Source organism: Salvelinus fontinalis, chromosome 30 (genome assembly GCF_029448725.1).
Source record: "Salvelinus fontinalis isolate EN_2023a chromosome 30, ASM2944872v1, whole genome shotgun sequence".
NCBI lineage: Eukaryota > Metazoa > Chordata > Actinopteri > Salmoniformes > Salmonidae > Salvelinus > Salvelinus fontinalis.
This window is the reverse complement of record NC_074694.1, coordinates 4,143,750-4,161,408: the sequence shown is the minus strand read 5'-3', so window position 1 is coordinate 4,161,408 and position 17,659 is coordinate 4,143,750. Positions and strand designations below refer to the sequence as shown.

General features: G+C 46.3%; 1 protein-coding gene across 1 annotated transcript in view; it reads right to left on the bottom strand.

The window, feature by feature from the left end:
* Positions 1-10,353: 10,353 nt before the first annotated feature.
* The window catches only part of LOC129828547 (serine palmitoyltransferase 3-like), a 138,487-nt gene continuing 131,181 nt past the window's right edge, over positions 10,354-17,659 (bottom strand). Inside the window, exons 11-12 of the mRNA XM_055889570.1 lie at positions 16,762-16,891; positions 10,354-12,482 (exon numbers count right to left, since the gene is read on the bottom strand). Coding sequence (XP_055745545.1) covers positions 12,351-12,482; positions 16,762-16,891 — 262 coding nt within the window. The 3' untranslated portion in view covers positions 10,354-12,350. The remainder of the gene's footprint in view (positions 12,483-16,761; positions 16,892-17,659) is intronic.

Genomic DNA, 17,659 nt, shown 5'->3' with positions numbered 1-17,659 from the left:
GAAAAGATTTGGCATGGGTCCCAAAAAGTTCTACAGCTGCACAATAGAGAGCATCCTGACGGGTTGCATCACCGCCTGGTATGTTAACTGTTAACTATCTGACCATCAGGCGCTACATAGGGTAGTGTGTACGGACCAGTGCATCACTGAGGCCAAGCTTCCTGCCATCCAGGACCTATATACTCGGCAATGTCAGAGGAAAGCCCCAAAAATTGTCAAAGACTCCAGCCTCCCTAGTCATAGACTGTTCTCTCTGCTACCACACGGAAAGCGCTACCAGAGCTCCAAGTCTACGACCAAAAGGCTCCTTAACAGCTTCTACCCCCAAGACATTAGACTCCTGAACAATTAATAAAATGGCCACCTGGACTATTTACAATGTCTTACACTGCTGCTACTCGCTGTTTATTATCTATGCATAGACACTTTACCCCCAACTACTTGTACAAATGACCTCGAATAACACTGTACCCGCGCACATTGACTCAGTACCGGTACCCCCCTGCATATACAGTTGAAGTCGGAAGTTTACATACACCTTAGCCAAATACATTTAAACTCAGTTTTTCACAATTCCTGACATTTTAATCCCAGTAGAAATTCCCTGTCTTAGGTCAGTTAGGATCACCACTTTATTTTAAGAATGTGAAATGTCAGAATAATAGTAGAGAGAATGATTTATTTCAGCTTTTATTTCTTTCATCACATTCCCAGTGGGTCAGAAGTTCACATACACTCAATTAGTATTTGGTAGCATTGCCTTTAAATTGTTTAACTTGGGTCAAACATTTCGGGTAGCCTTCCACAAGCTTCCCACAATAAGTTGGGTGAATTTTGGCCCATTCCTCCTGACAGAGCTGGTGTAAATGAGTCAGGTTTGTAGGCCTCCTTTCTCGCACACGCTTTTTCAGTTCTGCCCACAAATGTCCTATAGGATGGAGGTCAGGGCTTTGTGATGGCCACTCCAATACCTTGACTTTGTTGTCCTTAAGCCATTTTGCCACAACTTTGGAAGTATGCTTGGGGTCATTGTCCATTTGGAAAACCCATTTGCCACCAACGAGTTTTAATGACTTCTAACTAAGTGTATGACTTCAACTGCAGCCTCAATATTGTTATTTAATTTAAATGTTATTGTGTTACTTAAAATACTTATTTAGTAAGTATTTTCTTAACTATATTTCTTGAACGGCATTGTTGGTTAAGGGCTCGTAAGTAAACATTTCACGTCAAGGTCTACACCTGTTGTATTTGGCTCATGTGACGTAACATTTGATTTGATTTAAATAGTATAAAACTGAGTGTGTGTGTGACAGCCAGCCACGGAGGGAGATGGAGGAAACACTGCCGACTTGTGAAGTGTGCTGGCGGCGACCGCAGCAACAGAACGAGGAAACTAAAAAGTCAACAGAGACCAACGTATGAAGACAGACAGGCATATTAACTGGACCGGAGGGAGGAGAGAGGGAGAGAAGAGAGGACTGAGGAGGATAAGGGGATGGGGGAAGAGAGAGAGAAAGAAGGGGGGGAAGAGACAGAGAGAAGGGAGGGTAAGGAGAGAGAAAGGAGAAGGAGAGAGAGACAGGGAGAGAAGGGAGGGTAAAGAGAGAGAAAGGAGAAGGAGAGAGAGAGAAGGGGGGGAAGAGAGAGAGAGAGAAGGGAGGGTAAGGAGAGAGAAAGGAGAAGGAGAGAGAGAGAGAGAAGGGGGAAGAGAGAGAGAGAAGGGAGGGTAAGGAGAGAGAAAGGAGAAGGAGAGAGAGAGAGAGAGAGAAGGGAGGGTAAAGAGAGAGAAGGGAGGGTAAGGAGAGAGAAAGGAGAAGGAGATAGAGACAGGGAGAGAAGGGAGGGTAAAGAGAGAGAAGGGAGGGTAAGGAGAGAGAAGGGAGGGTAAAGAGGACCAAGCAGAGAACTCCTTCTCTCCCTGTAGCAGAACTCAGAACCCAAATTATTGTTTTTCAGCTTCGTTTGATGAGAATCCCTTTCAAGTCTTTGGGGAAATTCAAAACATGTGTTCTGGAAGACACATTTAGACTGCGTACTAAATGACCCCTACCCCATATATAGTGCACTACTTTTGACCATGTCCCTGAGGGGCCCTGTAGTACACTTTAAAGGGAGATAGGGTGTCATTGGGAACACGCACCTTTCTTCCACATCTATCCTCATAAGGAAAGAGTTTGATGTGGACTCAGGTGAAAGGAATAGCCAACTAGAGGAAGATGGAGCATGGGGTGACAACATCTAGAGGGCATTTAACTCGTGGTTGTTAAGGTCAATACAGATTATCCCAAAATAATAACAGGGTATTTAGCTAATAAGGGCTGAAAATAAGAAGGAAGGAAGATCTTGGTTTGTCCTTCAGTCTGAAACACTATACAGTGACCCAGCCCTTAAACCCAGACTCTAGACCCAGCCCTTAAACCCAGACTCTAGACCCAGCCCTTAAACCCAGACTCTAGACCCAGACCCTAGACCCTAGACCCAGACCCTAGACCCACACCTTAGACCCAGACTCTAGACCCAGACATCTAGACCCAGACATCTAGACCCAGACTCTAGACCCAGACCCTAGACCCAGACCCTAGACCCAGACCCTAGACCCAGACCTAAGACCCAGACCTAAGACCCAGACTCTAGACCCAGACCCTAGACCCAGACCGTAGACCTAGAATCTAGACCCAGACTCTAGACCCAGACTCTAGACCCAGACCTTAGACCCAGACCCTAGACCCACACCTTAGACCCAGACCCTAGACCCAGACTCTAGCCCCAGACCCATACTCTAGACCCAGACCCTAGACCCACACCTTAGACCCTGACCCTAGACCCAGACTCTAGCCCCAGACCCATACTCTAGACCCAGACTCTAGCCCCAGACCCATACTCTAGACCCAGATCCATACTCTAGACCCAGACTCTAGACCCAGACCCGGACCATAAAACCATGGCCTGGCACGACTCCAACACCATCATTAAGTTTGCAGACGACACAACAGTGGTAGGCCTGATCACCGACAACGATGAGACAGCCTATAGGGAGGAGGTCAGAGACCTGGCCGTATGGTGCCAGAATAACAACCTCTCCCTCAACGTAATCACGACTAGGGAGATGATTGTGGACTACAGGAAAAGGAGGACCGAGCACGCCCCCATTCTCATCGACGGGGCTGTAGTGGAGCAGGTTGAGAGCTTCAAATTCCTTGGTGTCCACATCAACAACAAACTAATATGGTCCAATCACACCAAGACAGTCGTGAAGAGGGCACGACAAAGACTATTTGCCCTCAGGAAACTAAAAAGATTTGGCATGGGTCCTGAGATCCTTAAAAGGATTTATACAGCTGCACCATCGAGAGCATCCTGACTGGTTGCATCACTGCCTGGTACGGCAACTGCTCGGCCTCCGACCGCAAGGCACTACAGAGGGTAGTGCGTACGGCCCAGTACATCACTGGGGCTAAGCTGCCTGCCATCCAGGACCTCTACACCAGGCGGTGTCAGAGGAAGGCCCTAAAAATTGTCAAATACCCCAGCCACCCTATAGTCATAGACTGTTCTCTCTGCTACCACACAGCAAGCGGTACCAGAGCGCCAAGTCTAGGTCAAAGAGTCAAAAAAGCTTCTACCCCCAAGCCATAAGACTCCTGAACAGCTACTGTTCAGTCAAATGGCTACCCAGACTATTTGCATTGCTCCCCCCCACCCTCTTCTACGCTGCTGCTGCTACTCTATGTTATTATCTATGCATAGTCACTTTAATAACTCTACCTACATGTACATATTACCTCAATTACCTCGACACCGGTGCCCCCGCACATTGACTCTGTACCGGTACCCCCTGTATATAGCCTCCACATTGACTCTGTACCGTAACACCCTGTATATAGCCTCCACATTGACTCTGTACCGGTACCCCCTGTATATAGTCTCCACATTGACTCTGTACCGGTACCCCCTGTATAGAGCCTCCACATTGACTCGGTACCGGTACCCCCTGTATATAGTCTCCACATTGACTCTGTACCGGTATCCCCTGTATATAGCCTCCACATTGACTCTGTACCGGTACCCCCTGTATATAGCCTCCACATTGACTCTGTACCGGTATCCCCTGTATATAGCCTCCACATTGACTCTGTACCGGTACCCCCTGTATATAGCCTCCACATTGACTCTGTACCGGTACCCCCTGTATATAGCCTCCACATTGACTCTGTACCGGTACCCCCTGTATATAGCCTCCACATTGACTCGGTACCGTAACACCCTGTATATAGCCTCCACATTGACTCTGTACCGTAACACCCTGTATATAGCCTCCACATTGACTCTGTACCGTAATACCCTGTATATAGCCTCCACATTGACTCTGTACCGGTACCCCCTGTATATAGCCTCCACATTGACTCGGTACCGTAACACCCTGTATATAGCCTCCACATTGACTCTGTACCGTAACACCCTGTATATAGTCTCCACATTGACTCTGTACCGGTACCCCCTGTATATAGTCTCCACATTGACTCTGTACCGGTACCCCCTGTATATAGTCTCCACATTGACTCTGTACCGGTACCCCCTGTATAGAGCCTCCACATTGACTCGGTACCGGTACCCCCTGTATATAGTCTCCACATTGACTCTGTACCGGTATCCCCTGTATATAGCCTCCACATTGACTCTGTACCGGTACCCCCTGTATATAGCCTCCACATTGACTCTGTACCGGTATCCCCTGTATATAGCCTCCACATTGACTCTGTACCGGTACCCCCTGTATATAGCCTCCACATTGACTCTGTACCGGTACCCCCTGTATATAGCCTCCACATTGACTCTGTACCGGTACCCCCTGTATATAGCCTCCACATTGACTCGGTACCGTAACACCCTGTATATAGCCTCCACATTGACTCTGTACCGTAACACCCTGTATATAGCCTCCACATTGACTCTGTACCGTAATACCCTGTATATAGCCTCCACATTGACTCTGTACCGGTACCCCCTGTATATAGCCTCCACATTGACTCTGTACCGGTACCCCCTGTATATAGCCTCCACATTGACTCTGTACCGTAACACCCTGTATATAGCCTCCACATTGACTCGGTACCGTAACACCCTGTATATAGCCTCCACATTGACTCTGTACCGTAACACCCTGTATATAGCCTCCACATTGACTCTGTACCGTAACACCCTGTATATAGCCTCCACATTGACTCTGTACCGTAATACCCTGTATATAGCCTCCACATTGACTCTGTACCGGTACCCCCTGTATATAGCCTCCACATTGACTCTGTACCGTAATACCCTGTATATAGCCTCCACATTAACTCTGTACCGGTACCCCCTGTATATAGTCCCGCTATTGTTATTTACTACTGCTCTTTAATTATTTGTTATTCTTATCTCTTACTTTTTTGGGGGGGATTTCCTTAAAACTGCATTGTTGGTTAAGGGCTTGTAAGTAAGCATTTCACTGTAAGGTTTACACCTGTTGTATTCGGCTCATGAGACAAATAAACGTTGATTTCTCTCTCTTTCTATCTTACTCTCTTGATTTCTTTCTCTCCCCCTTCTCCCTCGCTCCTTTCCCTCTGCTCAGCTAACCCATCTCAGGTTATGAGAGATAACAGAACCGTTCCAATGGAGTAGTTGTTTTTTAGTGGTTAACAATGTGAGGAGAACAAGGACAACGGGACTATTAAGTGAAATGTCACCACCAGACTAATGGACGCCAGATCATCCACTGTAGAGGAAGCCTTCAGAAGGGAGGAGGAGGAATACTGCCCAGCCTCATCCCAAACGGATCCCTATTCCCTATGTAGTGCACTACTATAGACCAGAGTCCTATTCCCTATGTAGTGCACTACTATAGACCAGAGTCCTATTCCCTATGTAGGGCACTACTTTAGACCAGAGTCCTATAGAACAGCCAGCAGCATACCACCCTGCATACCACTACTGGCTTGCTTCTGAAGCTAAGCAGGGTTGGTCCTGGTAAGGCCCTGGATGGGAGACCAGATGCTGCTGGAAGTGGTGTTGGAGGGCCAGTAGGAGGCACTCTTTCCTCTGGTCTAAAGAAATATCCCAATGCCCCAGGGCAGTGATTGGGGACACTGCCCTGTGTAGGGTGCCGTCTTTCGGATGGGACGTTAAACGGGTGTCCTGACTCTCTGAGGTCATTAAAGATCCCATGGCACTTATCGTAAGAGTAGGGGTGTTAACCCCGGTGTCCTGGCTAAATTCCCAATCTGGCCCTCAAACCATCATGGTCACCTAATAATCCCCAGTTTACAATTGGCTCATTCATCCCCCTCCTCTCCCCTGTAACTATTCCCCAGGTCCTTGCTGCAAATGAGAACGTGTTCTCAGTCAACTTACCTGGTAAAATAACGGTAAAATAAAAATAAATAAAATAAAACCTATTCCATATATAGTGCACTACTTTAGACCAGGTCCATATTCCCTATATAGTGTACTACTTTAGACCAGAGCCCTATTCCCTATATAGTGCACTACTTTAGACCAGAGCCCTATTCCCTATATAGTGCACTACTTTAGACCAGGGCCCTATTCCCTATATAGTGCACTACTTTAGACCAGGGCCCTATTCCCTATATAGTGCACTACTTTAGACCAGGTCCATATTCCCTATATAGTGTACTACTTTAGACCAGAGCCCTATTCCCTATATAGTGTACTACTTTAGACCAGGTCCATATTCCCTATATAATGCACTACTTTAGACCAGGTCCATATTCCCTATATAGTGTACTACTTTAGACCAGAGCCCTATTCCCTATATAGTGCACTACTTTAGACCAGAGCCCTATTCCCTATATAGTGCACTACTTTAGACCAGGGCCCTATTCCCTATATAGTGCACTACTTTAGACCAGGGCCCTATTCCCTATATAGTGCACTACTTTAGACCAGGGCCCTATTCCCTATATAGTGCACTACTTTAGACCAGGGCCCTATTCCCTATATAGTGCACTACTTTAGACCAGGTCCATATTCCCTATATAGTGTACTACTTTAGACCAGAGCCCTATTCCCTATATAGTGCACTACTTTAGACCAGAGCTCTATTCCCTATATAGTGCACTACTTTAGACCAGAGCCCTATTCCCTATATAGTGCACTACTTTAGACCAGAGCCCTATTCCCTATATAGGGCACTACTTTAGACCAGGGCCCTATTCCCTATATAGGGCACTACTTTAGACCAGAGCCCTATTCCCTATATAGTGCACTACTTTAGACCAGGACCCTATTCCCTATATAGTGCACTACTTTAGACCAGAGCCCTATGGCATACTATTCTCTATTCATAGGTCTTGGTCAAAAGGAGTGCACTATAAAGGGACACATCCACATGCACCCTCCCCACCTCTCTCCATCCTTCACTCCCCACGCAGCCTGAGAAGCAGCCTGAGAAGAGAGGGAGGGAAGGAGAGAGGGAAGGAGAGGGAGGGAAGGAGAACGAGAGAGGAATTCTGCTCCTTACAGAAAGTAAAATGAGTTGAATAAGTACATAATGTCATGGCGCCAACAGACACATACAGATACATTCATTAATGTGTCATGACGTGGCCCTCTTTGGGTATAGCGAGTGCCTCTCCCCTCTCTCCCCTCTTACACCCAGGTTCTGTTATCTCAGAATTGTATTTCTGTTTAAAGTTTAACTAAGTCATTAGCCCGCCCCCATGAGCACAGACATCGATCTGGCGACATGGGACAGCCCTTTTCTACTGTTACAAATAAAACCCCCACCTGAAGGAATTCCCTTCAGACCATGCCTACCTCGGTCAGCTGACGGAGCGAAGGTTGAGTAGAGACCACAAGAATCTCAGTATAAGGTTGAGTAGAGACCACAAGAATCTCACTATAAGGTTGAGTAGAGACCACAAGAATCTCAGTATAAGGTTGAGTAGAGACCACAAGAATCTCACTATAAGGTTGAGTAGAGACCACAAGAATCTCACTATAAGGTTGAGTAGAGACCACAAGAATCTCACTATAAGGTTGAGTAGAGACCACAAGAATCTCACTATAAGGTTGAGTAGAGACCACAAGAATCTCACTATAAGGTTGAGTAGAGACCACAAGAATCTCAGTATAAGGTTGAGTAGAGACCACAAGAATCTCACTATAAGGTTGAGTAGAGACCACAAGAATCTCAGTATAAGGTTGAGTAGAGACCACAAGAATCTCACTATAAGGTTGAGTAGAGACCACAAGAATCTCACTATAAGGTTGAGTAGAGACCACAAGAATCGCACTATAAGGTTGAGTAGAGACCACAAGAATCTCACTATAAGGTTGAGTAGAGACCACAAGAATCTCACTATAAGGTGGAGTAGAGACCACAAGAGTCTCACTATACGGTTTCAATGGTCGTTGAAACTCGGAGACTATCGATTCCGATTACTAGTCCGCTGCTAGGAAATATGTGCCATTGGATGCGAAAGACCGCCAACCGCCGAAACATCTATTCTACAAGAACACTTCTGAATGTTTCTCTGAAGTATCCAGTCTAACCACGAGAGACGATCAGATTAACTTTCCAACAGAAAGACGGACGATTCCAACAGAGATCACGAACGACACACTGAGTGTAAATATATATCGATCGCAATTATTCCCGAATGAGTGAGCGTTCATGTGCAAAGGATTAGCATTTCAATTAATATAATTATCAGCTGTGTAGTGACTCTTGTAATTCCCGCCCTTCTCAGTCGACCCCCACTTCCCTTTGTCCACCAAGCCGTCTTATCATTTCCTTGTAACCATAGCTACTGTTTGTTTATGCATTTCTGTGATTAATTAGTTAGTAAATAAATGACTAAGACAATTAATGTATGGACGATTCATAGGAAAAACTGGGTTCGTGCAGATAAACAATTTACGACGTTCGGAATGAGACTAACGTGAGGTAAAGAATAATTCATATTATATTAGGAAACATATAACTATGTAATCTGAATATTTTCCTTTCCAACTTCCTAGTTAATTACATTACTAGTTTAGTCACGTAATAATAATTACAGAGAATTGATTTGATAAAAACACACTCTTCAATTTAATGATGCCAAAGACACGACAAATGTAACATTTAATTCACTCAGCACAATCATTAATGTAACATTTATTCAAATCAGACACATTCATTAATTTAACATTTATTTAAATCAGACACATTCATTAATTTAACAATTTAAATTATGCCAACCAGTCTACAAAACATTCTTATTTCCAATGACAGCCTGGAATTATTGGTTGTCTTGAATAACGATAAGAAATGTATACGATCTCTTAAGTTAATGTAAACACATACGGCTTTATACAGCATGGAGCAGCAGCCATCACACCTTTGGCACTGGACTTTCCTTATGGTTGAATAAGGTAGAGATGAGACCCCACTCTCTCAGTGTATTAGACTGGTAGAGATGAGACCCCACTCTCTCTGTGTATTAGACTGGTAGAGATGAGACCCCACTCTCTCAGTGTATTAGACTGGTAGAGATGAGACCCCACTCTCTCAGTGTATTAGACTGGTAGAGATGAGACCCCACTCTCTCAGTGTATTAGACTGGTAGAGATGAGACCCCACTCTCTCTGTGTATTAGACTGGTAGAGATGAGACCCCACTCTCTCAGTGTATTAGACTAGTAGAGATGAGACCCCACTCTCTCGGTGTATTAGACTGGTAGAGATGAGACCCCACTCTCTCGGTGTATTAGACTGGTAGAGATGAGACCCCACTCTCTCAGTGTATTAGACTGGTAGAGATGAGACCCCACTCTCTCTGTGTATTAGACTGGTAGAGATGAGACCCCACTCTCTCAGTGTATTAGACTGGTAGAGATGAGACCCCACTCTCTCAGTGTATTAGACTGGTAGAGATGAGACCCCACTCTCTCAGTGTATTAGACTGGTAGAGATGAGACCCCACTCTCTCTGTGTATTAGACTGGTAGAGATGAGACCCCACTCTCTCAGTGTATTAGACTGGTAGAGATGAGACCCCACTCTCTCGGTGTATTAGACTGGTAGAGATGAGACCCCACTCTCTCGGTGTATTAGACTGGTAGAGATGAGACCCCACTCTCTCAGTGTATTAGACTGGTAGAGATGAGACCCCACTCTCTCAGTGTATTGGACTGGTAGAGATGAGACCCCACTCTCTCAGTGTATTAGACTGGTAGAGATGAGACCCCACTCTCTCGGTGTATTAGACTGGTAGAGATGATACCCCACTCTCTCAGTGTATTAGACTGGTAGAGATGAGACCCCACTCTCTCGGTGTATTAGACTGGTAGAGATGATACCCCACTCTCTCTGTGTATTAGACTGGTAGAGATGATACCCCACTCTCTCTGTGTATTAGACTGGTAGAGATGAGACCCCACTCTCTCAGTGTATTAGACTGGTAGAGATGATACCCCACTCTCTCAGTGTATTAGACTGGTAGAGATGAGACCCCACGCTCTCTGTCTATTAGACTGGTAGAGATGAGACCCCACTCTCTCAGTGTATTAGACTGGTAGAGATGATACCCCACTCTCTCAGTGTATTAGACTGGTAGAGATCAGACCCCACTCTCTCAGTGTATTAGACTGGTAGAGATGAGACCCCACTCTCTCGGTGTATTAGACTGGTAGAGATGAGACCCCACTCTCTCAGTGTATTAGACTGGTAGAGATGAGACCCCACTCTCTCGGTGTATTAGACTGGTAGAGATGATACCCCACTCTCTCAGTGTATTAGACTGGTAGAGATGAGACCCCACTCTCTCAGTGTATTAGACTGGTAGAGATGAGACCCCACTCTCTCTGTGTATTAGACTGGTAGAGATGAGACCCCACTCTCTCAGTGTATTAGACTGGTAGAGATGAGACCCCACTCTCTCGGTGTATTAGACTGGTAGAGATGATACCCCACTCTCTCAGTGTATTAGACTGGTAGAGATCAGACCCCACTCTCTCTGTGTATTAGACTGGTAGAGATGAGACCCCACTCTCTCTGTGTATTAGACTGGTAGAGATGAGACCCCACTCTCTCGGTGTATTAGACTGGTAGAGATGAGACCCCACTCTCTCAGTGTATTAGACTGGTAGAGATGAGACCCCACTCTCTCAGTGTATTAGACCGGTAGAGATGAGACCCCACTCTCTCAGTGTATTAGACTGGTAGAGATCAGACCCCACTCTCTCAGTGTATTAGACTGGTAGAGATGAGACCCCACTCTCTCAGTGTATTAGACTGGTAGAGATGATACCCCACTCTCTCAGTGTATTAGACTGGTAGAGATGAGACCCCACTCTCTCAGTGTATTAGACTGGTAGAGATGAGACCCCACGCTCTCTGTCTATTAGACTGGTAGAGATGAGACCCCACTCTCTCTGTGTATTAGACTGGTAGAGATGAGACCCCACTCTCTCAGTGTATTAGACTGGTAGAGATCAGACCCCACTCTCTCTGTGTATTAGACTGGTAGAGATGAGACCCCACTCTCTCAGTGTATTAGACTGGTAGAGATGAGACCCCACTCTCTCGGTGTATTAGACTGGTAGAGATGAGACCCCACTCTCTCAGTGTATTAGACTGGTAGAGATGAGACCCCACTCTCTCAGTGTATTAGACCGGTAGAGATGAGACCCCACTCTCTCAGTGTATTAGACTGGTAGAGATCAGACCCCACTCTCTCAGTGTATTAGACTGGTAGAGATGAGACCCCACTCTCTCAGTGTATTAGACTGGTAGAGATGATACCCCACTCTCTCAGTGTATTAGACTGGTAGAGATGAGACCCCACTCTCTCAGTGTATTAGACTGGTAGAGATGATACCCCACTCTCTCAGTGTATTAGACTGGTAGAGATGATACCCCACTCTCTCAGTGTATTAGACTGGTAGAGATGAGACCCCACGCTCTCTGTCTATTAGACTGGTAGAGATGAGACCCCACTCTCTCTGTGTATTAGACTGGTAGAGATGATACCCCACTCTCTCAGTGTATTAGACTGGTAGAGATGAGACCCCACTCTCTCAGTGTATTAGACTGGTAGAGATGAGACCCCACTCTCTCTGTGTATTGGACTCGCAGGAAAGACAGAGGCCAACCCAGTGTCCCAACAATCTGTCCTTGTGCGACTTGTTCACTTTCCATTATGGACTGGTACAAGACAAAATGGTGGATACTGTCTAACCCATGCTTACACCAATCCAATGCTTTTTTAAATTAGTGGGGAGGAGGACACATTATTGGGACGTATGGCTGTTTCCATGGAACCACCATAACATTCTTTCAGTGCAGAGGTCAGGGGTCATCCTATCAGTCTATTAGCGGACTGTCCTGCTCAAAGTCTGTGTTGTCGTTGTTGTGTCGTTGTGGACGAGGAGAATATTTCCTCCGGGAGAACTTCAGACACAAATCATCTCCTAACTCGTTCAGATCAAACAACACCTAGGGGGAGAGAAAATATACTGTTAGAGAGGGAGAGAGGGGAGGAGAGGGAGAGAAAATATACTGTTAGAGAGGGAGAGAGGGAGAGAAAATATACTGTTGGAGAGGGAGAGAGGGGAGGAGGGGGAGAGAAAATATACTGTTAGAGAGGGAGAGAGGGAGAGAAAATATACTGTTGGAGAGGGAGAGAGGGGAGGAGGGGGAGAGAAAATATACTGTTAGAGGGAGAGAGGGGAGGAGGGGGAGAGAAAATATACTGTTAGAGGGAGAGAGGGAGAGAAAATATACTGTTAGAGAGGGAGAGAGGGGGAGGGGGAGAGAAAATATACTGTTAGAGAGGGAGAGAGGGGGAGGGGGAGAGAAAATATACTGTTAGAGGGGGAGAGAGGGAGAGAAAATATACTGTTAGAGAGGGAGAGAGGGGAGGAGGGGGAGAGAAAATATACTGTTAGAGAGGGAGAGAGGGGGAGGGGGAGAGAAAATATACTGTTAGAGGGCGAGAGAGGGAGAGAAAATATACTGTTAGAGAGGGAGAGAGAGAGGGGGAGAGAAAATATACTGTTAGAGGGAGAGAGAGAGGGGGAGAGAAAATATACTGTTAGAGAGGGAGAGAGGGGAGGAGGGGGAGAGAAAATATACTGTTAGAGAGGGAGAGAGAGGGGGAGAGAAAATATACTGTTAGAGGGAGAGAGGGGGAGGGGGAGAGAAAATATACTGTTAGAGAGGGAGAGAGGGGAAGAGGGGGAGAGAAAATATACTGTTAGAGGGAGAGAGGGAGAGAAAATATACTGTTAGAGAGGGAGAGAGGAGGAGGGGGAGAGAAAATATACTGTTAGAGAGGGAGAGAGGAGGAGGGGGAGAGAAAATATACTGTTAGAGGGGGAGAGAGGGAGAGAAAATATACTGTTAGAGAGGGAGAGAGGGGAGGAGGGGGAGAGAAAATATACTGTTAGAGAGGGAGAGAGGGAGAGAGAGAGGGGGAGAGAAAATATACTGTTAGAGAGGGAGAGAGGGGAGGAGGGGGAGAGAAAATATACTGTTAGAGAGGGAGAGAGAGGGGGAGAGAAAATATACTGTTAGAGAGGGAGAGAGGGGGAGGGGGAGAGAAAATATACTGTTAGAGAGGGAGAGAGGGAGAGAAAATATACTGTTGGAGAGGGAGAGAGGGGAGGAGGGGGAGAGAAAATATACTGTTAGAGGGAGAGAGGGGAGGAGGGGGAGAGAAAATATACTGTTAGAGGGAGAGAGGGGAGGAGGGGGAGAGAAAATATACTGTTAGAGAGGGAGAGAGGGGGAGGGGGAGAGAAAATATACTGTTAGAGGGGGAGAGAGGGAGAGAAAATATACTGTTAGAGAGGGAGAGAGGGGAGGAGGGGGAGAGAAAATATACTGTTAGAGAGGGAGAGAGGGGGAGGGGGAGAGAAAATATACTGTTAGAGGGCGAGAGAGGGAGAGAAAATATACTGTTAGAGAGGGAGAGAGAGAGGGGGAGAGAAAATATACTGTTAGAGGGCGAGAGAGGGAGAGAAAATATACTGTTAGAGAGGGAGAGAGAGAGGGGGAGAGAAAATATACTGTTAGAGGGAGAGAGAGAGGGGGAGAGAAAATATACTGTTAGAGAGGGAGAGAGGGGAGGAGGGGGAGAGAAAATATACTGTTAGAGAGGGAGAGAGGGGGAGAGAAAATATACTGTTAGAGGGAGAGAGGGGGAGGGGGAGAGAAAATATACTGTTAGAGAGGGAGAGAGGGGAGGAGGGGGAGAGAAAATATACTGTTAGAGGGAGAGAGGGAGAGAAAATATACTGTTAAAGAGGGAGAGAGGGGGAGGGGGAGAGAAAATATACTGTTAGAGAGGGAGAGAGGGGGAGGGGGAGAGAAAATATACTGTTAGAGGGGGAGAGAGGGAGAGAAAATATACTGTTAGAGAGGGAGAGAGGGGAGGAGGGGGAGAGAAAATATACTGTTAGAGAGGGAGAGAGGGGAGGAGGGGGAGAGAAAATATACTGTTAGAGAGGGAGAGAGGGAGGGGGAGAGAAAATATACTGTTAGAGGGAGAGAGGGGGAAGGGGAGAGAAAATATACTGTTAGAGAGGGAGAGAGGGGGAGAAAATATACTGTTAGAGAGAGAGAGGGGGAGAGAAAATATACTGTTAGAGGGAGAGAGGGGGAGGGGGAGAGAAAATATACTGTTAGAGGGAGGAGAGAGAGAGAAAATATACTGTTGGAGAGAGGGAGGGGGAGAGGGGGAAGGAGAGAGGGAAGGAGAGAGGGAGGGGGAGAGAGGGAGGGAGAGAGGGAAGGAGAGAGGGAGGGGGAGAGAGGGGAAGGGAGAGATACAGTAAATGGTGGCAGACTATCTGACCAATGTGACTGAGAAAAACACTGACTAGGTACAGACTCAGTGAGCACAGACTGGCTATAGAGACCGGTCGTCACAGACAAACCTGGCTGCCCAGAGAGGACAGTCTGGCTATAGAGACCGGTCGTCACAGACAAACCTGGCTGTCCAGAGAGGACAGTCTGGCTATAGAGACCGGTCGTCACAGACAAACCTGGCTGCCCAGAGAGGACAGTCTGGCTATAGAGACCGGTCGTCACAGACAAACCTGGCTGCCCAGAGAGGACAGTCTGGCTATAGAGACCAGTCGTCACAGACAAACCTGCCTGCCCAGAGAGGACAGTCTGGCTATAGAGACCGGTCGTCACAGACAAACCTGGCTGCCCAGAGAAGACAGTCTGGCTATAGAGACCGGTCGTCACAGACAAACCTGGCTGCCCAGAGAGGACAGTCTGGCTATAGAGACCGGTCGTCACAGACAAACCTGGCTGCCCAGAGAGGACAGTCTGGCTATAGAGACCGGTCGTCACAGACAAACCTGGCTGCCCAGAGAGGACAGTCTGGCTATAGAGACCGGTCGTCACAGACAAACCTGGCTGCCCAGAGAGGACAGTCTGGCTATAGAGACCGGTCGTCACAGACAAACCTGGCTGCCCAGAGAGGACAGTCTGGCTATAGAGACTGGTCGTCACAGACAAACCTGGCTGCCCAGAGAGGACAGGCTGTGCTCACTCTGCTCCATGGGAGAGGTAGAGACAGAGCTGCATTGCCTATTACACTGTGACAAATACTCAGACCTAAGAGAATATTTCTTACCCAAAACTATCGTTCAGTGATGAAGAATGCAAAAACCTAGGAAAGAAATGTAGAAACCTGTCCAACCAAAATCATAGAGACCCAGGAAACCTGAGCCTTCACTATGGTGAAAGACTAAAACAACTTGATTCAGCTGTGGGACGATTTGTTTCGTGAGCTGATGGTCGGGGGGGCAGAACATAACAACTGCTAGACTACAAAGTGACCACAAGCCCAAACAGATATATGTGACTAATAAATAATTAATTATTAATAATTAATGATTTCAACCCTTGCTTACATGTGTATATCGTCGTGCGTTTTGCCAGCAGCTCTTCGCTGTGCTTCAAGCATATCAACTCCTGAGATTAGGCTGGCAATACTAAAGTGCCTATAAGAACATCCAATAGTCAAAGGTATATGAAATACAAATGGTATAGAGAGATATAGAGATATAATTCCTATAATAACTATAACCTAAACTTCTTAACTGGGAATATTGAAGACTCATGTTAAAAGGAACGACCAGATTTCATATGTTCTCATCTTCTGAACAAGGAACTGAAACATTAGCTTTCTTACATGGCGCATATTGCACTTTTACTTTCTTTTCCAAAACTTTGTTTTTGCATTATTTAAACCAAATTGAACGTTTCACTATTTATTTAACACTAAATATATTTTATTTATGTATTAAGGTAAAATAAGTGTTCATTGAGTATTGTTGTAATTGTCATTATTACAAATATATATATAAAAATCGGCTGATTAATCGCCATCGGCTTTTTTTGGTCCTCCAATAATCGGTCGACCTCTATACCTGACCACTGTGACTGACACAAACTTAAGGAACGCTTTTGACTATGTACAGACTCGTGTGTGTCTGTGTCTCTGTGTGTGTGTGTTTGTGTGTGTGTGTGTGTCTGTGTGTGTGTGTGTTTGCGTCTGTGTGTGTCTGTGTGTGTGTGTGTTTGTGTGTGTGTGTGTTTGCGTCTGTGTGTGTGTGTGTGTGTGTGTGTGTGTGTGTGTGTGTGTGTGTGTGTGTGTGTGTGTGTCTGTGTGTTTGCGTCTCTGTGTGTGTGTGTGTGTGTGTGTGTGTTCACCTGGTCGAGCATGGCCTTGGTGTGTGTGTGTGTGTGTGCTCACCTGGTCGAGCATGGCCTTGGTGTGTGTAGCAGACAGACAGAAGCGTGCCCGTGCCTCTGTGATGGGCGTAGCAGGAAACCCCACCACCACCACTCCTATCTTCCTCTTCAGCATGGCGCGAGAGAAAGCCCTGCAGAACACAGGAAGGAAAAGACATGAATCAATACATCTCTGTATTTAAAGCCTCGTTACCAGCTGTCATAAAGGGCTGATCAGGAACCCAACTAGACCCCATGAGAAAACAACTGACTGTTAAACACAACCAGCATTACAGTATGACCCTGAATATACAGTATGACCCTGAATATACACTATGACCCTGAATATACACTATGACCCTGAATATACACTATGACCCTGGACATATCTGAAGTCAGCAGGTATGACATGAACAGAAAGCAAGGGAGAGTGACAGGTAGAAAAATATAGAAAGTCACAGAGTAAAATGAGCTGGTTTTATTAGTCAGATACACTGTAGCACACATAAACCCTCTGGAACAGGTCACAGTTCTCCTGAGGTTGAAGAGGCGCTGTCCGTCTGGTTTGACCATTCAGTTCCTCTGAGACGTGTACACAGAGGTACTTGAAGTTTTTCACGGCGGCTCCGTTATTGAGGAAGAAAGAGACTGGGAGGTAGGGAACTCAAGCAGGAGTGAACAGAGATATTAACCCCAGGTTGTCCAGAGAAGGACCAGAGAAGATATTAACCCCAGGTTGTCCAGAGAAGGACCAGAGAAGATATTAACCCCAGGTTGTCCAGAGAAGGACCAGAGAAGATATTAACCCCAGGTTGTCCAGAGAAGGACCAGAGAAGATATTAACCCCAGGTTGTCCACCAGGGTCTAGGACCAGAGACCAGAGAAGATATTAACCCCAGGTTGTCCACCAGGGTCTAGGA